The 24412-nt window shown below is 33.0% G+C and overlaps 3 protein-coding genes across 4 annotated transcripts; 1 reads left to right on the forward strand and 2 right to left on the reverse strand.

Annotated features, from left to right (window-relative positions):
- Window positions 1–3637: 3637 nt before the first annotated feature.
- LOC103501112 (SUMO-conjugating enzyme SCE1) lies at window positions 3638–8798 on the reverse strand. Of its 2 annotated transcripts, XM_008464611.3 has the most exons (5): window positions 8274–8798; window positions 8104–8187; window positions 5583–5735; window positions 5384–5497; window positions 3638–4037 (listed from the first exon to the last, which is right to left on the reverse strand). In XM_008464611.3, the coding sequence occupies exons 1-5, from the start codon at window positions 8340–8342 to the stop codon at window positions 3975–3977; spliced, it is 483 nt and encodes a 160-aa protein (XP_008462833.1). In that variant the 5' UTR covers window positions 8343–8798; the 3' UTR covers window positions 3638–3974. The 2 variants fall into 2 exon arrangements, with proteins under 2 accessions (XP_008462833.1, XP_050935387.1); XM_051079430.1 differs by having other exon boundaries at window positions 3638–5497; window positions 8274–8633.
- Window positions 8799–10908: 2110 nt separating this feature from the next.
- LOC103501113 (probable 2-oxoglutarate-dependent dioxygenase At3g50210) lies at window positions 10909–15438 on the forward strand. The gene is made up of 12 exons (XM_008464612.3): window positions 10909–11210; window positions 11395–11510; window positions 13013–13131; window positions 13235–13298; window positions 13424–13491; window positions 14073–14131; window positions 14227–14392; window positions 14521–14540; window positions 14645–14691; window positions 14811–14891; window positions 14966–15055; window positions 15158–15438. Exons 1-12 carry the CDS (start codon window positions 11177–11179, stop codon window positions 15281–15283), a joined length of 990 nt encoding a protein of 329 aa, XP_008462834.1. The 5' UTR covers window positions 10909–11176; the 3' UTR covers window positions 15284–15438.
- Window positions 15439–17486: 2048 nt separating this feature from the next.
- On the reverse strand, window positions 17487–22256 carry LOC103501114 (uncharacterized). Its single transcript, XM_008464615.3, has 3 exons — window positions 21617–22256; window positions 21330–21436; window positions 17487–18442 (listed from the first exon to the last, which is right to left on the reverse strand). The coding sequence occupies exons 1-3, from the start codon at window positions 22058–22060 to the stop codon at window positions 17713–17715; spliced, it is 1281 nt and encodes a 426-aa protein (XP_008462837.1). The 5' UTR covers window positions 22061–22256; the 3' UTR covers window positions 17487–17712.
- Between the last annotated feature and the right edge of the window lie 2156 nt (window positions 22257–24412).

Consider the following 24412-nt stretch of genomic DNA (forward strand, 5'->3'; position numbering starts at 1 on the left):
ACAATCCTAGATAGACGATTATATTTTGCTACATTTAGAAATAGTCTAAAAGGTTATTAAAACTTGTTTATATATATATATCAAGGATAAAAACAATATTAATAAATTAAGGAAAATTTGTAAAAACTAAGCGTAAGTAATGGGATGGTTGTGATTACTATTTTAAAATGAGCTCACAAATAACTCATACAATTGTTACAATAATGTAAGTTTTGAAAGTTTGGTTCTATCACTTGTATGAGTTTGAACGTTCAGTTACACCTAAAAGTTTGGAGGTATATAATTGCTGGAAGCTACCAACCACTATAATTTAAGGGTGGTTTTAACAATTTGTTTAGAAAAATAATAATAGAAATTAAAACAAATGAAATAATACATACATGTATATATATATGTATATATATACCTGATAGAGGGCATGAACCATAGCATCAAGGTCATTAATATTATTCCCAAATGCATTGAGTGCTTTGCCAAGCAAAAGATAGCCAATAGGCTGAGCCATGCCATGAAGAAGTGAACCAAAAGTCCCTAAACCCATTAAAACCCAATCCAAAGAGTCACCATAGCTAAGAAGCTTATGAAATGGCAAAGCATCATTGCTTCTTGACCCATTTTCTTCTAATTGCTTTTTCTCTTCATAACTCATCTCTTCTTTTGTAATTTGCACTTAATAATATTAAGTCTCTCTTCTTACGTTAGTTTATATATACTACTCCATAACTCAATCACAATCATTCTTCATAATAAATTAAATATAAAATTAAGAAGTGAAAAGTGCAGTGCGAATTAAGTGGCCTTTCTTCTTGATTTTTTCTTAATGTTCTTTTGTGATGATAATGAACATATATATATATATATATAATAATAATAATAATAATAATAATAATCATTAACTTAAATAATGTATCACTTCCGACTCAGTTACTCTCTAAATTTATTATTATTGTTTTTTTCAAAATTGAATAAATCTTAAAAATAAAGTTGTTTTATTACATTAATATACGTAGGATGGAAGAGACCGATTTTGGAATGATTAAAATCATTTTTGTTGTATTTTTAAAAAATATTATTAAATATATTTTTTTGTATTATTAAAATTAATTTTGAATGGTCAAAACATTTTAATAGTGACTTTAACCGTTGTAGAATCCCATTCGTAACTAAAATTAAAATTTTAGAAAAAAAACCCTAAAATAGATTAAAATTATATTTTAAGGGGTCGTGAAAATTCCACAGTTATATTAAATTAGTGGAAATATTTATTTAAGAAAAAAAATTCATTAACAAACAACACTAAGTACACAAAACTGAGTCAAGAACATGTATTGAGAACTTGAAGAAAGTGAGAAATAAGTTAAATAATTGATGATATAAGCAACTTATTTTATTTTATTTATATTTTTATCTTTTATGTTTTGTTCTTTAACTCTGCCTTTTGTCTGTATTTTTTCTGTTTCTCTAAAGTTAATTTAATTCTAATAATCAGTACAAGCAGACAGATTGTGGTGTAGATTTTGAAAGGAAAAAAAAAAACTTAATTTCATAGATATTTGAGAATAGTTTTGTTAGGCTTTGTGTAACCACTTGACTTTCTACCTTCATGTTTTTATGACTTTATAGTTCATGAACTAAATTCTGCTACCGAATCATCATCAGGTTTCTCTGATTCATCAAAACAAATTAAGTATCTATCTATTTACAACGTCTATTTAGTTTAGATATATACTATTTGTGTTGGTTTCTTTGATTTTCAACTTAAATTACTAAATTCCGTTTGATAACCATTTTGTTTGGTTTTTTTTATCTACTTTTTACTAATTTTTTTAAAAAAATCAAACCAAATTTTGAAAACTAAAAAAAATATAACTTTTAAAAATTTGTTTATATTTTTTAAATAGGATTGAAATGTCAAAATAAACTTTATTTTAAAAAACAAGATATAATTACCAAACGAAAAGACCAACGCTTGTAATATCAACTCCACGAAGTTCCACATTTAATTTCTATTTTAAAATTTATTGATTATTAGTTATTAAGCTGATTAACATAAGTGAACATTTTTTTTTTGGGGGGGGGGGGGGGGGGGGGTAAAGATACATGAACCTAAGCGAACTATTAGCTCTGTTTTTAATCCTATTGAAAACCCATTCACTTATAGTATTACCTCTCTAAGCTTTTTAAAGCCTATTTAACAAAAATTAAAAAATTATTTTCGATATTTCATTCCATTAAATTATATATAACTATGGGGTGATCTGATGTTAGTAGGAAATGTAATAATTGCATTATTTTCATATATTAAAAATAATAAAAATGCGTGACATATTTAACCTATCATGGAACTTTAACTTAAACGACATATATTGAAATCATTTCAATTAATTAAAAGCAGCATACATAATTAAATCAAACAAAACAAAATCGAACGGAGGTTTAGCCTATCTTCAAACTTGAACAAATGATAACTCTTAAAATAAGTAAGACATTACTTGCCAATGTTTTAAACTCTCAAACTAGTGTAGAAGCTTCTCAAACAATAACGACAAGGCTTCAATATTATAACCTGATTTCAAGATCTTAATCCAAGCCAAAAGAATAGTTAAGACATTTCTACCCAACAATGACCTTTAATCTCAGTTGAGTAAAATATGATTTCAATTTAAAACTACAAATAGAAGTTTTTGTCATAAAAGTTGTTAGAAATATCGATTAATTATTTACTATTTATGTAAGCAAAAACATCTGCTAATCCTTAATATTTTAATCCAGCCGTCTTATTTACCCATATATCCTAACATATCAATGAGTTTGTTTTAGTTAAATAGTTGATTTTTCATCCTATCTACGATTGTTATTTTTTGGTTTCTTGACTATCTGTATCTGTAAAAAAAATTCAAAATCTTCATCAAAATTAGCTATAAAAGTATAAAATATAATACAGAAATAAATTTTAGTAATTAAAGACATCTTCGAATTTACCCTATATATTGTATTCAAAATTGCATCTGAATTGAATATAATCAGTTCTTTCCTATCTGTTCCCTTTATTTAATTTCAGAAACAACAAAACCCACAAGCTTATGCTTAAGCAAAGGGTGCTTGTGAATGACTAATTTTCAAATCCCACTGAGCTCCAAAACTCCCACATCAAACGGATCTCATTTCCCTCACTCTTACTACTAACCATTGGAAGGGTTGAGATGATGATTTCAGTGCGTGTGGGACAAATGTAAATGTTAAAAGAAGGATAAAAGATTTCTTAGTGTAAAGATAAAAAGGAGAATAACATTAGGGAACGGTGACAACAAGACCGACCAAAAGTATTCTCATGCTAACCACTTGCATCGTCCATCAACTGCTTTATATGTGTCAATGCAAGCAAAACTCAACAACTGGCACACAAGCGTATTAATGACCAGCATAAATTTAGCGAAGCCAGATGATTGGACATTAAAAACTAGTAAAATACCATAAAAGAAAAATCATCATGAAAATGTTTCCAAGTCATCTTAATTTTCTATGTTTCTACTTCAAAGCGCTGATTGCCACTGCAGCCATTGACAGGAAAATCTAAATAAGTAATCCCTGTTATCAAGAGCAATGATGAGGTTATTCAATCTTCTGAGAGAAGACCTACATAAAAATGGCATTCTTTATAAAAGCAAGTAGCAGTTGATCCATACGTTAAGAAAAAACCTTTTCTTTCATACACTTTTTAGAGCAAGAAACCACAAGTTCACAATATGAACACAATGCAGCACCAGGCTTGACATGTCTACCGATATAAATGTCGACATAAGTTGGTCCATATCTGGGAAACACTAAAGTTTCAGAGATTATCATGACAATTGAAATGTGCACCACATACCAACGATCTATAAAACGAGTCAGTTTTAAATGTTGATTCAATCAGTGGCAACTGGCTGCTAATATCATCATAGTATCAAGAAGTATAATGGGACCCAATCAGCTTACACCAAAGGTGGATACTGCTTGGCTTGTTGGCGAACCCTCTTCTTGTACTCAACGGCATCCTGCACAAGGATAAATTCTTCCATTTAACAATAGAAAATCAGAGAAGTCAGGTAGTTATCCAATTCCATCACATTCACAAAACTTCTGTGTTATTACACTCTTCGGTCAGTGCCTTACAGCTCAAAGGCATGGTCATACAACCTATAGAACACATCTTGTTCAAGTATACACCTCTGTGTCTCAACAAAATTAACGGCTACCAACCACGCAGTCTAGCAGTCAGAAATCTCTTCAAACAGAGTATGGTTCAACTAATCCCTCCAAATCAAGTGGTTTGTAGGTAAGAACCAGTATTATACAACTTTTCCCAGGGACATGACACTGAAACTCACATGACTCATGAGGACATATGAAAGTTGGAAACGGGAAAGCCATCCATCCAGGTTCCTTCGGTTTTCCCATTTTGAAAGCAACAATTCCCAAAATTTCTCTTTCAAGAATCACATGCAGTCTAGAAATGCATATTGTATGCCTCTTTTGTTGTATCTAATCTAGAAACAATTAATACAAAGAATACATAAAATATTCCCCCTTGAAAAGAATTTGCACAAAGTTCAAAATCAAAGGACCATGTAGGCATATGAAAAATTAATTTTTAGAAATAAACAAAAAAAAAAAATTAATGTGCAATGGTTGTAATACTCAAGGAGAATCATCAATTATAGTGGAATAGAAATAAGAATGACAACTAAGGCCTATTTGGTAACCATTTCAATTTTTTGTTTTTGTTTTCTAAATTCTGTTTTAAAATTTTTGTTTACTAAAGAAAACATATATGTTCGATATCTGATTTTGTTTTCTGTTTTTGAAAACAAAATGTATTTTTTTGAAAGTTTCTTTTTTTCTTTTTCAATTTTCCTTCATTCATAATTTTAAGAACAAGTTTCTTGTTAAAGAAAATAAAAGTGAATTACTTAAAAACACACCTGTTTTTTAAAAATTAATTTTCAAAAACAAAAAATAGAAAACTAATGGGTTACCAAACAAGCCCTAAAACAATCAGGGTAAAGACACAACAGTTAATTATATAATTAATTGATTTCTTCTAGCCCTTCTCGATTTACTGCACCCACCCTTGACCAACAAATATGCCTCTTAAAACCCCACACATTAGTACGCAGGTCAGATGCCTACAGTTGAACATGCTATATGCAAGGATTTCTGATTCTCATGCCTTCACACAAAATTGAGAACCAAATGTCGCCATTACCACTCCCAAAATCTTTGAGATCACTAGTTTTACATCTGCAAGCACAGATATATCACTACAGAATACACTTAGCCTACCCTCATGACCAAGGATTGAGCTTTTCACTGCCCTGTCTAAAAACAAAATATGACATACCTGGATGAAGAGATGATACCCCTCTGTCTGAGCAGGATCAGCCGGGTTTGGTTGATCCAGCAAATCCTGGATTCCAACAAGAATTTGTTTAACTGTTATGGCTGGTCTCCACCCCTACTCATGAACAAAGGAAATTCAAGGATAGGTCAGGTGATGTTTTAATGAACATAAAGACATAAGTTTTTCATTTACTACTCACACTATCTTCATTGAGAATCGATAGACAGACTGTTCCTGATGGGTACACGTTAGGATGGAAGAAGCCCTGAGGAAATCTACACTTTGGTGGCTTACTTGGGTAGTCCTCACTGAAATTGAGTGTAAGGGGGAAGAAACCACCCTCCCAGTCTGTCTGTAGAAAATTAATGGCGTTGTCAACTTTTGTTTTTTTGATAAGAATGGCTTTGTCAACTTTCAATGCCACACAAAACTTCACAGTACTACTTAAGTTGGAGAACAAAGTCCACAGATCAATATACATCATAGAAAGAAGGAATATGGACGGGAACATTTTAAAGAACAGCACAAAGTTTAAGAAAGTAGAAGTGTAGTCATGTGTAAGTCATCAGGACTTAGATTTCGATTTTTGAAGAGGCAAACCTAATAATAAAGGATAATAATAACAATATTAAAAAAGAAACAAAAAAAAAAAAGAAATTATTTGTTTAATACCATTTAACCGAATGTTATGATTTTCATTTAACATTTCTAATATCAATTGGGACGTTCTTCTATCAGTTAAATGAGACATTTTCTATGAAAAATCCAGGAGGGTTAAGGGATTGACTTCTAATCACCCTTTTGCATTTTTCTCTCTCTAGTGATATTCCTGCACCATTAACAAATAATAAAAAGGCTGAACAGGTCAAAACCAATTTTAACTGGATGGAAATCAACAGAGTAGACCAGGAGGAGAGATTAATAACAAAAGACTTTCCTACTAAAGTATTGTGCATGCATATGCTGAAAATGCATTTAGTGTCTGAGACCAACTTATGCTCGAGTGAATCTTGTTTCAGTGAAAAACAGAAACGTTGAGTTTCAAGTAAAGATCAGGTATAGGTCTGGTCAAGTATACAGAAAAGGGGAAAGTAAATTCAAGTAAACATCAAGTTGGGAAGGATCCATCCATATAGACAATAGATGTTATTTCAACAAAGCCATTCACATACTTGATACTAGAACCCAACAAGTATTAACAATTAAACCTTCAAAGTGAGGCTATCAATGAAAATTCCCAATGACTGTTGAAAAGCATACTACAGCCTAAAATTGTGCTTAAAACAGTGCACTTGTAGGCCTATTTCAGCTGACAAAGGATAAAATGCATACCCCCTTCCCCTAGTTGTAGTGCAATTTGGAAATTATCACTTTCCATTTTCTGATAGAATTATATCACCAAAATAACTTCTCAGCCTAGATAATTACTCAAAATTTCACTTATTCCATTTTTTTTATATTAACATGGTACTTTTTTTTATATTAACATGGTACAACAGCAAAGGGATTGTTATATTATATATTAAATAACCTGGAATATGGGGAAAGGATTTTCAGTTTTGTTATTGTTAGTGATATTTAATTAAATTTGTCTTCAACCACCAACTTAAGTTTTTGGGTGAATTAGTGGTTTAATATGGTATCAGAGCCCATTAAGCCCAAACGGATATTCGGTCCAAGATATGTGAACCCGAAGAGACACCATCTTGAGGGGCATGTCGAGAGTACCACATTGGAAAAATCAAGGAGACTCACACCCCTTATGGGATAAATGGGCTACTCCTCTCGTTACAATTTGTTTTGTAATGGAACCCCATACTATCAAACTTGGTATCAGAGGAGATGGTCCAATGTTCAAGTCCCTGCATTGTCGTTTTCTCCCCAATTAAAATTGATTTCCACTTATTAGGCCTTTCAAATATTTCAAGCCAACAAGTGAGGGGAGTGTTAGTCATATATAATTAAATTTTCCTTCAACCACCAGCTTAAGCTTTTGGGTGAATTTTTTGTTTAATAGTTATCATAAGAATCTGCATGAAGGTGTCAACTTGACACTGGTCACCGTATACTACTTAAAAAAAGGCTTTAATATAATACCCAATTTACTTTAAACCTTTCTTCAATTCCCGTATTCAATAAGCTTCATTTGGTGATCAGAAAGTTCAAGTAGTTGGCCAAAAGGAACTTAGAGGCCTGAATTCAAGATAGTTTGTTATGGGAAGGAAGGTTGTCTTTTAGCCATAATACCAGTTGATTGCGCTGATAAGAGCTACAAAAGACAGGCCAGTTCGTAATCCCAAGTTGAAAAGAAAAGTCCTAGATGCCCCGAACGCCATAACAAGCAAAGAAACGTGAATTGAAGTTTGAGTACGCAGACACAGAAAGACAAGAAGCAAAGAAGATAGTGTCACAAAGTTTGTTTCATTTTCCCAAATCTAGATTCTAAATATAGTTGAACTAAGAGTTGTCTAAAAGCTTAAATAACTAATACCATCCCAATAAACCATAGAAATAACATCCTTCATCAAGAACCCAACACAGAGCTCCAGAGAGAAAAACAAGAATTAGGGCATGCAAGATTCAGAACATGGGAAGAGTCCATGTCGCAATTTAGGCATCAACTGCAATACATCCAAAGCAACAATCAACCCGTAAATCAAAACCCCAATACAAAACACATCCACGAAATTGCAAGGAAAAAAGGGGGAAAAAACACCTACCCCAACTTTCCCAGGAATAATGCAATGCCAAATCATCAAATTCACAGTCCCATCAGGCATCGTCTCCGGTTTCGCAACAAAACCCTAAACAAAAAAGAAAAAAAATCAAAACAAAAACAAGGGTCTTTCCCCAAAACAGAAGGGAAAACAATACAAGAACGAAAACCCACATGGGGATGATTCTTTCGCCATGACTTCCGCTCCTCCGCAAGACGACCGCGTGCAATACCCCCGGACATGATTGTGTGTGTATATATATAAAGAAATTAAAGAAACCCCAGAACAAATCTTCGACCCCTGAAATGTAAATCCGGAGTCGGCGATCCTACCGCAGACAGAAACAGAGAGAGGAGGTGAGTTTGTGAGGACACTTTAATAGAAAGGAAAAAGGTAGTGGAAGGCGCAGTGGGGGAGAATTGGAGTTTGAATGAAACGTACGGCTGAGATTGGAAGAATGGAGCATAAAATTGTCAAGATTATGTTTCTGAATTTGGATAAATATCGAGGGAAAATTAAATTGGGAGATGATGGGGGTTGGGGTTTCAAAAGTCAAATCAGAATCTGTGAGTTCTTTTTTGTTTTTAATTTTTGTGGTGAATTACGGAAATGTCGCTTGAGAATCACGCCAATTCTTGAAATAGCGTGGAGACTTTATAGTATGTCCTCTTTGATCTGAGGGCGCCCTTTGTTTTCTTCGAAATTCGGATGCTAATGCTTCACAATTTCCTTTCTTTTATTATGTCCACTTTTTTGTCACACTTTTTTTATTAATTATTAATTATCAATTACATAAATGTCGATTTCATTAGGTCATAGAGTATGGTCTTAAGAGTCAATCTTTCATATTATATAAACCTACTATTCTATATTTTAAATGTGCAATAGAGGCTTTTGTTTGGTAGGAAGCTCGATAATCCAAAACTTTAAGCATTTAGTAAAATTTTAAGCTTAACTAATATAGTATAGATTGAATATGAAATTTTTGGATCAATCACAAATTGTCACATTATTTATTTAATTAATGATGATAAATACAAATAATTGAATTTAGAACTATTTAAAAGTTGATATGTGTATTAAAGATATAAATTGGTTAATTATAATGATGTCACATGTTTTCATTATGACCGTTGAATCAAATTAATTATTTATCCAACTAAGTCCATAAAACAGAACTCTCTTTATATTGCATAAAGTCTAGATAGGATTCTCCTATGAGTCAAAGACTTCCTAACTTTTGAAGCCAACCGTCGATCTCGAATATTGAGGTTCTTTTGAAAATACAAACTTTTCTTCCAATACTCCAACTTTACAAATATAACGTGCTTTCTCAAATCTTAAAATTAAGCATAGGCATCAAATCAACATAAATACAAGTTCAACTCCTTGAATTAAATTTCCTTGGAAATCTCGTGTGAACAACATGATTGTTTTTAGGAAAATTGTCTTAGAGGATAAAACAGTTGAAAATATTTACACATGTTGTAGAAATTCAGACAAAGCCACGACAAACCCGCCCTACTATTGTGAATATTTTTAGTTGGATAAGTTTCTCACACCAAAAGAAAGAAATGGTTAATGATACAATCAACCAATGAATTATAACTTATTATTCCATCACTAAGATTTATAAGTTATTATTGTTTTGGCGTTGTAAGAAAAGTTCTTAATTCAAAATTTAGATTTTCAAGAAATTAAAGTAGGTAAAGTTTTTGTATATATATGTAAGGTGCAAAATGTACTAGTTTATTGAATATGTTTCTATTATTTTCTTTTTATTTGTTTTTTAAGACAAACTTTCAATGGAGATCACTTCCTGGCAAACAAATTAGAAGTTGGTCTAAAGTTTATGTAATGTTTGTTATTTTGGACGATCTTACTATTTTGCTTATGTTAATTTTGTAAGGAACAATTCTTTGTGTTTTAAGAACTTCATTCAGGTGACTTATATTTGAAACAATTGTAACTTTTTTAGGAAATGAATTTCAGTATTTGATATATTTTGAGTTGTGTTTAGATACAAAACCAAAAGGATGTTAGTGAAAAAAATACAAATATAAAACATATTTTTCTAAAAAAAACAAGTCTATGCCCATGCAACTATTTTAAGGCGTTGACATTTCATAGATATACCGATGGAAACTATAACTATTGGCGTAGTAGATCTACATCATCGACAATACACAGATATGTTAACAACATTTTTACACTATTGTCATAATAAATGCCCACGATACATTTTTTGTCTTATGTGAATATACCTTTCGCTAACGGTTAATTTCTAGTGTTGACAAAATTTTATTTGTTCACTTCCATCAATAATTCCCGTATATGGCGACGTTTTCTTTTTCGCTACCAGCAAAGGCTCTTTCGAAGGACCTACACTTATTGTTCAACAATTTAATTTCGTTTGTTGTTTAACAATTGTGGGACCTACAACTCTAAATTCGTAATCGACAAACACAATAATTGGGGAGCTGGGAGCGATCAATCCAATTGCGTATTATAGCTTTTCCCATTTTAAAGGATATTTTAAAAAAAAAAAAATTCTTAAATAGGATTACCATTATCGTTAATAGTACTACTACTATAAGAGTAGAAAAATTATATATGAATCTGTCACAACTACAATTATCGATAGACATGTTACTATTAATTATGATTATATAATAATAGTAACGGTAAGAAGATAAGTAAATAATTTCAATTGAAATTAAATCATATTTGTAAAATGTTTAAATAGACAAGATCAAAAGAAATTCACACACATTACAAATACACCCATTCCAAAGGTGAATGATTAAACATTGGCTTACATCATTTATGGTATTTGATGTTTTGGTACTATTAATTCCGAATAATTTGTATAGAAAAATTTTGAGTTCTAACCCTTCCGGGTGAGGAGGTTGAGCACCAACGGATGTCTGTATAACTCCGACCCCTGTCTGGACGAAGCAGCCTTGCCGTCTTTACCGTCCATCTGTTCATAAAGCTATCTACGAACCTCAAGCAAAATCATCCTATTTCTCTTTCATATTTCTTCAATTCAACACTAAATCATCAATCCTCACTCATGGCTACCGACTTCACATCCTTTCCCGTAATCGGTAATCACACCCAAATTACTTCCTCACCTTTTCAATTCTAGTTTCATGTTCTTTTGCAATTTCTGAATTAGTTTCGTAAAAGAAGATTCAAAATGGCGAGAAAGTAAAAGGGACTTGCAATTCCTCCATGGAATTTAAAAAGTTTAGTTCTTTTTCTAATTAATTCAAACCCTTTTTTGTTCAGATGTTGGCCCTCTTATGGAAAAGAAAGATGATCCCCAAATGGGAGAGGATGCAAATGTAATTGAAGTTGTAAAGCAATTAGACCAAGCTTGTAGAGAGACTGGCTTCTTTTATGCGGTATTTCTAGAGTCTTCTTCCTCTCTTTCAAAGTGATGAATTATCATTTGATGTTGCTATTAGCTACTGGTCTCTTCTTTGCAATTAATGTTCTAAGGAACTTATTCTACACAATACTTTTCTTGATGTGTCAAATTAGGAATCTATTGGCCCACACAATGTAAAGTTGTTGAAATTACTTTGATTTAGCACTTGGTTTTTACATCCAATAATTAATCTACCCACTCCTAAGAACCAATTTCTGCTTGATTTTAATGTCTCTTTCCTCCCAACCACCACCATTAAGACTACCTCTCCCTCCTGGCAAAGCTTTCCCATTGTTGATGAGGTCTTCACTTGCGACTCCTTGGGCATCTAGTGCATGTTTGGAAGTGATTTTGGAATTGTTAATCAGTTATTTCTGATTGAAAATCACTTTGAGATATGCATTTATTCACTTGAAATTAATTTAATATTTAATTTTAGCTTTTAAATGAAATTCTCATACAAAATTGGTTTTGATTAATTAAAAACAGTACTCCCAAACATGTCTTTAAATTCCACTCTTGACCCAACTTTTAATGCTCCTAAAGTTTGTTATTCACAAAACGAAATAAAAGATGAATGTTGAAGTCACATAATGACAAGATCCCCAAGTAACATTTCCTGTGCACCAGTTTGATTAGTGATCCAATGTAAGTCTACCATTTCTCTAGTGCTCGGGTAGCGCTTAGGTAGAGAGCCACCTGATTTTTGGAAGTAATAATAATGTTGGATCTCAAATTAGACCCAAGTAAATGGTCCATTAACCTGTATCAAATTTCTAGGCAGCTATATGAAATTGGTAGTCAACCACCATTTGATTTTCCATAGGAAAATTTAATTACATTAAGATCACCTGATATGACTTGTGAGTCAATTTTGAATGGTCTACCCCTCTAAGCCCGAATAAATTTTCACTTCTAGAAGTTGAGTTAACTTGGTCTACCATATTAAACTATTAACTTAGAAGAGATTGATAGTGTAGGAAAATATTTTTATTATTTTAAGGACAATCATCTAAAGTTATGAGTAAAATACTTGTGCCATTAGAAAATTTTCAAGAAAAGAAACTGTAAAAAGATCTAGGATAGCTGTACTGAGAAGAATTAATAACACCCTTATTTCTCATTACACGAAGTTTTCTATCCAGTTCTAATACTTCCAAAATTCTTTTTCTAAATTTTCGAATAGTGTAGGAACATATTTTTATTATTTTAAGGATAGTCATTCAAAGTTACAAATAAAATACTTGTGCCATTTGAAAATTTTCAAGAAAAGAAATTGTAATAGGTTTTGGCTAGCTGTAATGAGAATAATTAATAACATCCAGAAATTGTAAACGTGAAGTTTTCTATCCAATTCTAGTACTTTTTGGTATTGATGATATAACCCTTCTTTAAATTGTTCATCCTTTTCTTTTCACTTTTGACATAAATATGTTGACATGAAATTTGACAAAAAAATGTCTTGTGATTTATCAGAAGGGCCATGGTATTCCTGAATCCCTCCTTAGTGAGGTAAAGAAAGTGACGCGCATGTTTTTCCAACTTCCTTATGAAGAAAAAATTAAGATCAAGTTGACTCCAGACAGTGGATACAGGTTTGTTGAAGAGAATAGGATGTTATTTTTCACACGTGTAAACAGCCAAATTTTCTGTTGATAATTTCAAGAAGCCAATGCGCATTTAAAATTTTATATGCAGAGGATATCAAAGAGTAGGGGAAAACATAACCAAAGGAGTTCCAGATATGCATGAAGCTATAGACGTGAGTTTGTCTACATCTATTGAACGAGTTGCTGATATTAACTTTCCATGTCATAGTGGAAACCATCTATTCCTGTATTTTGTATTGTTGAACTTTTGTGCCATCACGTTTGCAATTGGATACAGTGCTATAGGGAATTTAAACCAGGAATGTATGGAACTCTTGGCAAAACTATGGAAGGTAGTAACCAATGGTAAGCATAATTTACGGATTTCAAAATGTAGATTCAATCCTGGGTGGCCACCTATGCGGATTTACACCTAATGTTGTAGGGTCAAGTAGGTTGTCTCATGATACTCGAGGAGGGTGTAAGTTGGCCCGGACACTAACAGATTAAGAAAACATAGATTTAATCAATTTGTTGTTGGTTGCCAGTTCAATGCCTCTTTTAATGATTCCATTTTACTATCAACATATTTCTTTCATTTTTTAGGGAATGTTTGGGGGACATTCAGTCCACTTCCATTGAGTGAAGTTAACAAGTCTTGGGCTCATATGTTGGAGTTAGTACATTTGTATTTGAGATGCAGTAAGATTGAGTTCCTTGATAATTGTGAAAAGTAGATTAAAAAAGTAAGTAGTGGTAGAAGGGAAGACTAAGTTCCTTGGTAAACGTGAATAGTATAAAAATTGGAAAATGGTGTAATTTGATAAATATGCAAGTCCAATAATGTTAATTTGCTTACACCAACTTAAGAAGATGGTGAGGCAAACACTTGTAGTATTGAGATAGATTCAATCTTGACGAGCTTGTTCCTTTTTGTATGGATACAGGCCACTTGATCCGCCCAACTTCAAGCAACTGATGGAAGAATATATCAACCTCTGCACAGGCAAAGTTTATTTGTTAGCTCCCCCAACCCAACCCAAAAAAGAAAAAAAAAAAGAAAATTCAGATTCTTACTCGTCAAATCTAATATGTTATCAGATGTTTCAAGAAATATTATGCGCGGAATCGCTTTAGCATTGGGTGGATCCCCATATGAATTTGAGGGAGATAGAGCTGGAAATTCGTTTTGGGTTATGCGTCTTATTGGTTATCCTGGAATCTCCTCTTTGAAGGCCTCTGATGTCCCTGAAAATGACATTGGATGGTAATTTGCCGCTTCAGTAGTTTCTTTCTACCTATATATCTTCAGGATCTAATGCTTTTGTGTTTCTTTGGCTCTTGTTCTTTTCCCGTCCTTTCATTTTCAACTTCTCATCATTGAGCAACATCCAGTGGGGCTCACACCGACTATGGTAAAAAGAATACTTAGAGAGAAAAAAAAAGCCCTTTAAATCATGACTGAGTTTAAAAAATCTGTTTAATTGATTACATAGTACTAAATATCAGTTCTTCATAGGTTTGTTGACATTGGTTAATCAGGACGATGATGTTACTGCACTTCAGGTAAATATTGAAACAATCAACAATCATCAAAATGATTTTGTTGTTGCTTATTTTCTTTCCTCCCTATCTTCTCCTTCTTTAGTTTTTGCTTCATAAACTGATCGATAAGTTGGTGAAAGGTGAGAAACTTATCTGGAGAATGGATATCAGCTCCACCAATTCCTGGAAGTTTTGTCTGTAACATTGGTGACATGCTCAAGGTACATGATCAAGTTTGAATATCTCAATTCAAATTAATTGGTTATTTTGATTGAAAAACTTTTGGAATTTGTAGATCTACTCGAATGGGCTGTACGAGTCGACTTTACATCGAGTTATCAACAAATCTTTGAAATATAGAGTTTGTGTAGCATATTTCTATGAGGTTTCTTCCTCTTTCTCTCTGTTCCTTGTGTCCACTACATTAATCCTTCTCCTTCTGCTTTTCATTAATGTGTATGAACTTGCTGTTGTTCTGTAAAAACAGACAAATTTTGACACAGCTGTAGAGCCGTTGGAAATTTGCAAGAATAAAACAGGAGGAGAATCAAAATTCAAGAGAGCTGTTTATGGGGAACATCTGGTTAGCAAAGTCCTCACAAATTTTGTTTGAGGGTTCAAAACTGCCATCCTTTGATCTCTGTCTTTGTATTTGTATTTGTATTTCTGTTCGTTTATTATGTTGGGATGTGCAATACTGAAGCTTGTAGTTGATTTTTGTTGTCAACTTACAGTTACGTATTAAAATTTGTTTCTGATTCCTTACCATTTATGGCCCCATGGGAGAAGGTTCACAATTTATTTATTCTATTTGAACTTTTTCTTATCTTGGAAGGTAAGTCGAGCTCATGTTTTCCAATTTTGATCCTTTTTTAAAAAAAGAAGAAAACCTTTGATTTTGTATGTTATGTAAGATGTATTTGCTTATTATTATTGTCTTTTTCTTTCCTTTTCCTTTTGTTCAAAACTTTTTTTGTAACTTTTGCGATGCAAGCAATAAAGTTGGATGAAACAATGAAGTCGAATGTGATAGGAAGATTTGCACCGGCAGATGTTTTAGATGTAAACACAACTATATATCAATTCAGTCAGTTCTGTTGTACTTCGGCGCTGAATAGTTAGAAATTGTGTTAAAAGAAAATGATAAGGTCCATTAGTATTGAGGAGATTACATTAGACAACACTTTTAGTATTAAAACATTTACTGAAGTAAGTGTTTGATTGTCACCTTTGAACTTTTTAAAAAATAGTTTAAAAATATCTTTACCATTAGCATTTGGCGAATCCGGTAATAATTTGCCCAAGAAAATTCATATGAACTTTCATGAACTTCAATAGTACCCTTCATAAACCTTTTAATTTGAAATGTCCTTAATGTCAAAAAATACACACACACACACGCACACACAGATGATTGTTAATATATTTAGTTCAAAATATTGCCTAAATTTTAAAAGTTGCTTCAACACTCTTTGAATTAAAAGAAAAAGTTGAAAAGACACTTTTCCCACTAGTATAAAGATGAGTCATTATTTCACCTTGTTGAAATTCAACCCGAATGCTTCAATCTATAATCTAATATTTCTTTATTTTCACTCTTTTTCAGGACCCTTTTACTACTCTTACTCATGAATTACGAAAGCAACCCTTTTAAAGGCATATGGATTATAGCAAAGCAAATGAAGAATAATGAAACCCAATAAAGAATTGTAAAGACGAGTTTGTAAATAAATACCTGTTTTTTTAAAAGAAAATATTTGAAATTAAATACACAAAAAGAGACATTTTGCAAATTGGTAATCGATGTAAGTTAGTACTTCAAATTAAATACACAAAAGGAGAAACATATCTGAGAATTTGAGTTACAATTTTGAGAATATTTGAAAATTGAAGGATATTTTGTAATTAAATTACAAAATTTTGGAAGTTGAAGGTTTTAGGTTTGAAGTAAACAACATCAATAGGTTTTACCCATTCCAGTCCTAAAATATTCCAAGTGAAAACGCCATAGAATAACTTACCACCTTTAATTTTTTAATGCTTGAACTCACCTTAAAAACTATTTAGGAAGAACATGATTGAACATTAGTGAAAAGTTTGATCAAGTATGTGCACATACTTACTCTTCCAAAGTTCAACCATAATCTGTTTAGAGCTAACTTGACTACAATTTTGATTACATGCAACAATCGTGATTTTCTTTTTTTTTTTTTCTTTATTCTGAAAATAGAAATGAAATGAGATAATATATGATTACAAGAAATTTCCCTCATGAGAATGAAAAAGAAAAAAAAAGATAAGATATAAAAACAAAAAAAAAAAAGCTCATAAATTACACGAATTCAACACATGCGTAGGAACAAAATCCAAAAATCTATCCAAAGAACAGTCTCGAAGAAGTCGACTATTGTGTTCACCCCAAAGAGTGCAAAAGAAACTCCAAACAGGTAAGAATCAGGTAGAGTAGCGTACAATCTTTACTTTTCTTATTCAATTAAGAAGAAGATTGTTTGACCCTGTAGTGCTTAATCATGCAATGGTCGATGTGAAATATAAGTGCGCATTTCATTGTGAGCAATTATGCAATAGACATATCAATTCAAGCATAGCTACGAAAATAAAGTATCAATTACCATTTCAAAGGTGTCAATAGTTTAATCTCCACCACAAACATTAGTTGAACTAAAACGAGCCACGTTGAAGAATTACATTTTCAAGAGTTTAACAAAAATCACTAAAAACATTTGAACTCAATGAAAAACGTTTCTAGAAGAATGTTAAACAAGATGGTAGAATAGGTAATGTGGGCAAAGGCAAAAGGTAATGTTTGTCTCATCTCTCGTCCCTATTGAAATCAAATAAGGCTACAATTCGCAAGAATAAATACAAAATCTTTTCTTTCTTCACTGTGTGCCTAAGCTGATTGAAGAAAGACAATTTAATGTGAATATTAGTGGTACAACAACAGTATCAATCTAATTTCCTCGAAGAATCTTTAAGTTAAGACCAAAAAGGCTATCGATGAATAATGTGTGGAAGCAATCAAGCATTGGATGAAATTGCAGGTACATGAGAATCTTTGATATAAAGAGGCATTTTTACCTGCAATTCTCTCAGCCGCTCCACCATATTGTAAAGAAATTCAAAGGTGAGCTTAGATTGTGCATTGAAGTCTTCTCTAATGTGTGGATGAATCTTGAACCAATCTCCCAATAACTTGTGTACGTGCGAACGGATCATTCTCCATGGGACAGGGTATTTTTCACAAAGCTTCAAGTAGTCTACAAGCAGATCCGCTTGATCCAGGTTACCATCCCGGGTATTTTCTTCCTGACCCTCTATCCATTCAGCAGTTCGAAACCCAGCAAAAAGTGCAGGATTCTCCAGAAGGGTTTCTGCTGAGAGCACACCCTCGACTCCCGTCTCTTGTAAACAGTTGTTAACATCTTCCATGTGCCTTATATTCCCATTGGCAAGAACTGGAATTCGTACAGCGTTTTTAACTGCACTAATGGCACTCCAGTTAGCTCGGAATTTTTTACCATCTTTTTCATCTCTTGTGCGGCCATGAACAGCTAAAAGAGAGCATCCAGCATCCTCTAACATTCTTGCATAATTAATTGTATCCTGTAGATTTGGGAAGATTCGGATTTTGCATGATACAGGAACTTGAAGATTGGAAGCCAGTTTCTCTACTATTGCTTTTACAAGAGGTAAGTTATCCATTAAAAAAGCTCCATAATTTCCTCGCCTTGCGATACGCTGAGGACACCTGCACGAAATTACTCGACTACTCAATAGATGTTCAGGAACCTTGAGTGAAAAATATGAACACAATCAGCATATTTGGTATGCAACACATTTGGAACTTAGATTATCCTAGATTGTTTTTGTTAGTTTGGAGTATCAAAAAGTAAATTGCTAAATCTAGGAAGAACTTTAAAAATCCAACTGAATTGTCACACATAAAAACCAAACCTACAAACTGTTGGTTTAGTGTTTTGAAGCAGTACACCATTTGGTTAATGGCACATGGCGCATGGGTTGGGCTTAGAGCCTGTGAGCTGCAAATGGAATGTGGGCTGAAATAAATTGGCTGAACAGAAGGAAAACAGGCAATATCTTTAAAAAGATCCAATCTCAAGGTCGGAGGATCAAACTCAAGCCCTCTAGGATATGAAAGCAAACTTTTAACAGGGTGCACCACTTCCGTTACTTTGCAAACTATTCAATATTTGATTGGATTCGGGTATAGATTTGACCAAACTCAGCACCGGCCGAATATTTTCAGTTTTTCTTCTTTGAAAACCTGAACCGTTATCAACCCAAACTGACAAAAATATTTTTCTTTCTTTCCGTTTACCTCGTGTTTAGACGCAACTCAAAAGGAGAACAGTTAGAAGTTATATGTAAAAGCCACTCTAATCATTTAAGGGTCTTCAATGTGTTTTTTTAGAAGAGAAACACTTGAAATAAATGAAGTTAAAAGACTTCACACTTATAGGTGTGTTAGAAAACACCTCCAATTTGAAATAAAAGGAGAGACTATAATTGCTAAAAGGGTGTTCTTACACCCAAAATAGCCTGAATTTGAAACCAGTCAGATCCGTGACAGAATGAACTATATTGTTGGGGATGCTTTGGATTTATCTTTTAGGATGTTTGGGCTGGGGATGAACCTCTTCATAGAAGATTTCCTCTTAAATTTGATCTCTCTCTGAGCAAGGTGTTAGACCCCCTATTAGATTTCATTACATTAGGAGGAAAAAGGAGAAATCCCATGTGCAACACATGTGTAAATAGAAAGTTTTAAAGTCGGTTAGTGGGGATTATAAATAGTGGTTGGTTTAGGCGGAACAAGTAGTTAGTATCTTTCGAGAGAAGTTTAGCTTGTTACTCTTCGAGAGAAGAAGAACAAGGAGAATGTTTCATGAATTGAGAGTTTATCAATTCATCACTGTATAAGAGATCATATTCATACTTGAATAAAGTGTAAAATTCTATACCAAAGGTAGAGTTCTATCACAAGGATAGACCCACATGCCACTATTGACATGTATATATGGACAATGTTTGACGGAACTGAAAAGCACTAAAAAAATGCTTTCTGAGGCTTATAATTTGGTTACTTTTGTTATTAATAGTGTTTGTGATACTTTTATTTGTTGAATTTGTAGGAACTGACAAATTGAACTGGAATGGATTAATTCAGGTGAAAATATGAAGAAAAAAAAGCCTTAGGGAGTGCAATGCTAGGCTCGATTTCAACCTTAGAGAGGAAAACATAAAGAAAAAAGCCTCCAACAAGCATTGCAGCACTGTGCGATGCTAGGCTTGACACAGTGCTATTAAGTTCAATCAGGCCATGACCCCACCAGCTGGCAAGGTGATAGGGGCAATGCTGTGTAGCATCACAATGCTATCATCAAATCAGCTATATAACTCCCACTTCATTTAGGATTTAAGTAGATCATTCAACTGGGATTTTTGGAGGCTGAGAGAGTGGATAACTTTGATTTCCAAAGAGATGGAGGTGTGCGATCATGATGGAAGGTTCTTGGGAGCTTAAGTGCAAGGACTGAGAGCACAAAATGTGGTTTTATTATGGCGACAGGATCGAATCACTAGCCAACATTCTTAATTTTTCCCTTGATCTTTTAGAATTCTGGATTTTGTGAACTCAATGCTTCTTACATATTGTGAGATCATAAGTAACTAAACATTTTAGTTCTAGGGATCAATTGAGCTTTTGGATTGATGTTGACTTAACTATTTTTCTATTACGAATTGATTATTCATTGATTGTCTTTTAGCAATATATTTTCTTAATGGTTTCAACACTTTATCATTATTGCTTGATGTAAAATTTATCGTCTTGCTCTAGTGAGAAGATTTTAGATTAGAATGGAGATCTTTAAGAAGGAGCTGATTGAAAAGACTCCTTTTTCTCCATTTTCCAAATACCTTTGTCTGGGATAAAGTGACATCCTCAAGGATTTTCACAATGGAAGGTAACTCCTCAGTGTCAAGTTCCCTCGAACACATTTACATGCACACATGTCAAGTTATAATATAGTTTAAAATGGTCCAAGACATAGTATCATCCTTAGGGAATGAAGTATTTGATTCTCCTGGCTATTACGAACGTGTTTTTTTAGCATATGGCTCTACCAGAGGATCCAAAGATCTTCATTGCTTAAACAGTTAAAGTTCAAGGGGTCATCCCTTCAGAAAGGAAAAGAAGCTTTGTGTGGGAACATTTTGTGAGTCCTCTTTACTGGATCACTTGGCAGTAGCGTAATAGAAGAATTTTAAGGATATTTTTGGGACAATAGTTAGTTTGTGTGACTTGGCGTAAATGCTCCCCTCTTTTTCATTACTATAGCTTTCCTTCCCTCCTCTCTAATTGGAGAAGTCTTGTAAATCCTCCTTTGAGGGCTCCCTTCTTTTGTAGTTTTGTTTTCTTACTTCTTATTCACAAAATGTACTTGGTGAATAATCCACAATCTTAACAAACATAAAGTCTTTTGGAGAACAAAGCCTTACTCCACCACCAACGAGAAGCATAAGAAGTCAGCATTTGGAACATACGACCATAAAGAACGCAAACATCCATACGAATTAATCAACCGAGTACAAATTAGAGCAACAAAGATTACCCAAGGTTTAGATCGACGTAATCACAATATGGTTCCACTCTTCTAGCAGCCTCCAACAGAACATCGGGATCATTGGCACAAAATTGAACAAATAATGGACGATCCTCCTACAAATCATTCAAAAATTAAAAACAATGAAAAATAAACTTAAAGAATAGTACAGACAAGACTATAACCTACAATTAGTTACCGATCCACAAATAGCAGCCGGAAACATACATCAATACCAAATGAAACAGAAAATTTAAGTTGTTAACACAACAAAATGACTTCAAAATGTCACATACCTGACAAGTGGTGAATTCCATGTTCCGATACTTCTCGTTCTCGGTAAAGATTCGTGAATGGAGCATAGGTGTATACGCCGCGTCAGCACCATATTTCCTGCAGAGTAAACGAAATGGCAGCTCCGAATTATCAACCATGGGAGCTACAATCAGCTTCGGCCGACCGAGCTTCGTCCAGTGAGCCCAGGCTCGTTCAATGCGCGACTCGCCACTCAAATATCCAGTCGGCGACCCCAAGAGAAGTTTTGAGTCATTGGAATTGGAACCGGTAAGAGACGAGGATTCGTCTTGTCGCTGTTTCTGTGGATGGGAGCAGAGAAGGTCGTCTAGGTCTTGAGGAGGTAAATCTGGTTTAAGTGTTTGTGTGAAAGAGGAAGCCATGAAAGAATTACGGAGAGAGAATATAGTTTTGAGATAAAGATGAGAATTGGAAAGAGATCTCATAACCTAACGATGACGATGGATACGCAGCCCATCGCCGCCGCAGGTTCCGTCGAGGAATTTTTAGGCTGCAAACGGAATGTAATTCTTTCGGGGTTTATGGATTAGGTTTTTCACGTACATATCTTTCCCTCCAAAGATTTTGGTTCTTAGCGAAAGTCGGTTTTAAACCATCAATTTTGTTTTATGTTATCAGATGAGACTATCCCAATTCTGCTTATGAAAATTTGTTTTTGAATTCTATGATTAACACTTAAAATAACGTTTGTATGTTTTTTATTATATCCATATAACTTGAATTTTAATTTAAAATACATAATTATTATAAGAGGTCTTTTAGAAAATATAACTGAGCGGCAATATACTACCATTTCAAGAAGCCCACAAGCCTACCATGAAAAATGTAAAAAATGCTCTGTCAACCATGCTGTTAACAACACACCCATAATATATTTGGTACACGATCGTTTAGATTTAGCTATTGTTTAGTACACGATCGTTTAGATTTGACTACAATTTATTTTTTCAATTCTATGGTTTAATTTTGTTACACGATCGTTTAATTTGGTTACGTTTAAATTTGGTTACAGATCGTTTAAATTTGGCTAAAAATTTGGTACACGATCGTTTAGATTTGGCTAAACGATTTTTTTTTAATTCTTTTGGTATACGATCGTTTACTTTTTTTACACAATCGTTTACATTTGACTACTCCAATCTAAATGATTTTTTTCAAGATTTTTTATACACGATCGTTTAGATTTGGTTACTCAAATTTAAATGACGTAAAAAAAAGAGAAAAAGAAGATTCTTTATACACGATCTTTTAGATTTTGCTATTTTTTATACACGATCGTTTAGATTTTAAACGACGTAAAAAAAGAAGAGGAAAAGAAGAAAGACATGAAAGACACTACAAGAAATCTAACCTTTAATGTCGGTTTAAAATCGACATTAAAGGGCTTTAATGTCACTTGACAACCGACATCTTTGCGAGCGTTATTAAAGGTCTTTAATGTCGGTTGGGCTTTAATGTCGGTTTAAAAACGACATTAAAGGCCTTTAATGTCAGTTTTCAACCGACATCTTTGATAGTGTTATTGAAGCCCTTTAATGTCGGTTGGGCTTTAATGTCGGTTTTAAACCGACATTTTTGATAGTGTTATTGAAGCCCTTTAATGTCGACTGGGCTATGATGTCATTTTAAAACCGACATTAAAGAGATCAATAATGTCAGTTTAAAACCGACATTAAAGGCTTGTTTTTGTCCATTTTTAGAATTTTATATTTATTTAATTGTTGTATTATTGTCCATTTTTTATAAACCAACATTGAATCCATATAGATAAATATTTTTTTCTCGCTCCAACAAATTAATAAAATTAATATTATTTTAGAAACTATAATATTTATCTTTTAAATTTGTATACACAAAATGAAAACGTAATATTGTGTTTATATATACATTCTACAATAGTACATGAAACAAGATCCTAATACAAGACTTAAATAAGAAATTCTAAACGCCTTCTCAGTCTTCAACCTTCAACGATCGCCTGGCTATCTACACAATCGCTTAGCTTTCAATTTGATGACTTCAATTATTCTACAAGCAACATAAAAATAAACCATTTAGTTTGATAACTTCTGATTTCTATCATCTCCATTATTACAAACAAACATGTCAAGCATAGTAGTAAGCAGTTCTATCACTAGAAGAAAACCATAAACATACCCAAACCCAATTACAAAAACATTCAAACCCACTCATAAAGAAAAGTATATATCAAAATAATTTTTGGAATATGTCGAAACTGTCGTTGTACACATTCAAATGTCTATCTCCCAAACATTTTTATATACAGAATCATTTCCCATGGTCGATTCCTTGCATCATATTATTTAAATAACTGCCCTGAACACTCTTCCTTGCATCATATTATTTAAATTTACAAAGAAGAGAAGAGAGGAGAGTTTTCAGCTGGATCTTACATTATCAATGGCATGAACCAAATCATCGAACTTTGCTCCAGTTACTTCTTTAACGACCTTCTTATCCTTTAGAATTTTGAAAGTTGGCACCACTTTTATCCCAAGTTCCTTTGCCAATGGCTGCCAGATAAAGACAATTTAAGTGTTCTTACTTCTTATATGAACTATTCTGCAAATACATTTCTAATTTCCAGCAAGAAATTAGGGATCATGAGATGAACCTTATTGTCTTGGTTGCAATCAGCTTTAGAAAGACAACGTCAAGATATTTGTTCAGTTTGCTACTCATTACAAGACAAAGTAAGAAAAAGCAAGTTACTTTTATAAATAACAGAAAAGGAGCAAACAGACAAGCAGCAACTT

Source organism: Cucumis melo, chromosome 11 (genome assembly GCF_025177605.1).
Source record: "Cucumis melo cultivar AY chromosome 11, USDA_Cmelo_AY_1.0, whole genome shotgun sequence".
Taxonomy (NCBI): Eukaryota; Viridiplantae; Streptophyta; class Magnoliopsida; order Cucurbitales; family Cucurbitaceae; genus Cucumis; species Cucumis melo.

What these genes read in the sequence shown, in the direction of transcription:
- LOC103501112 (XM_051079430.1), bottom strand. Translation starts at nt 8,342, where the DNA reads ATGTCCGGGGGTATTGCACGCGGTCGTCTTGCGGAGGAGCGGAAGTCA. An exon ending in GGCGAAAGAATCATCCCCAT is followed by an intron (nt 8,188 to 8,273) that starts GTGGGTTTTCGT and finishes TTTTTTGTTTAG; the next exon opens with GGTTTTGTTGCGAAACCGGA. An exon ending in TTATTCCTGGGAAAGTTGGG is followed by an intron (nt 5,736 to 8,103) that starts GTAGGTGTTTTT and finishes AATTTTCTACAG; the next exon opens with ACAGACTGGGAGGGTGGTTT.
- LOC103501113 (XM_008464612.3), top strand. Translation starts at nt 11,177, where the DNA reads ATGGCTACCGACTTCACATCCTTTCCCGTAATCG. An exon ending in CCTGAAAATGACATTGGATG is followed by an intron (nt 14,393 to 14,520) that starts GTAATTTGCCGC and finishes AGCAACATCCAG; the next exon opens with TGGGGCTCACACCGACTATG. An exon ending in GTGTAGCATATTTCTATGAG is followed by an intron (nt 15,056 to 15,157) that starts GTTTCTTCCTCT and finishes CTGTAAAAACAG; the next exon opens with ACAAATTTTGACACAGCTGT.
- LOC103501114 (XM_008464615.3), bottom strand. Translation starts at nt 22,060, where the DNA reads ATGAGATCTCTTTCCAATTCTCATCTTTATCTCAAAACTATATTCTCT. An exon ending in TGGAATTCACCACTTGTCAG is followed by an intron (nt 21,437 to 21,616) that starts GTATGTGACATT and finishes AATGATTTGTAG; the next exon opens with GAGGATCGTCCATTATTTGT. An exon ending in TACGTCGATCTAAACCTTGG is followed by an intron (nt 18,443 to 21,329) that starts GTAATCTTTGTT and finishes AATTTCGTGCAG; the next exon opens with GTGTCCTCAGCGTATCGCAA.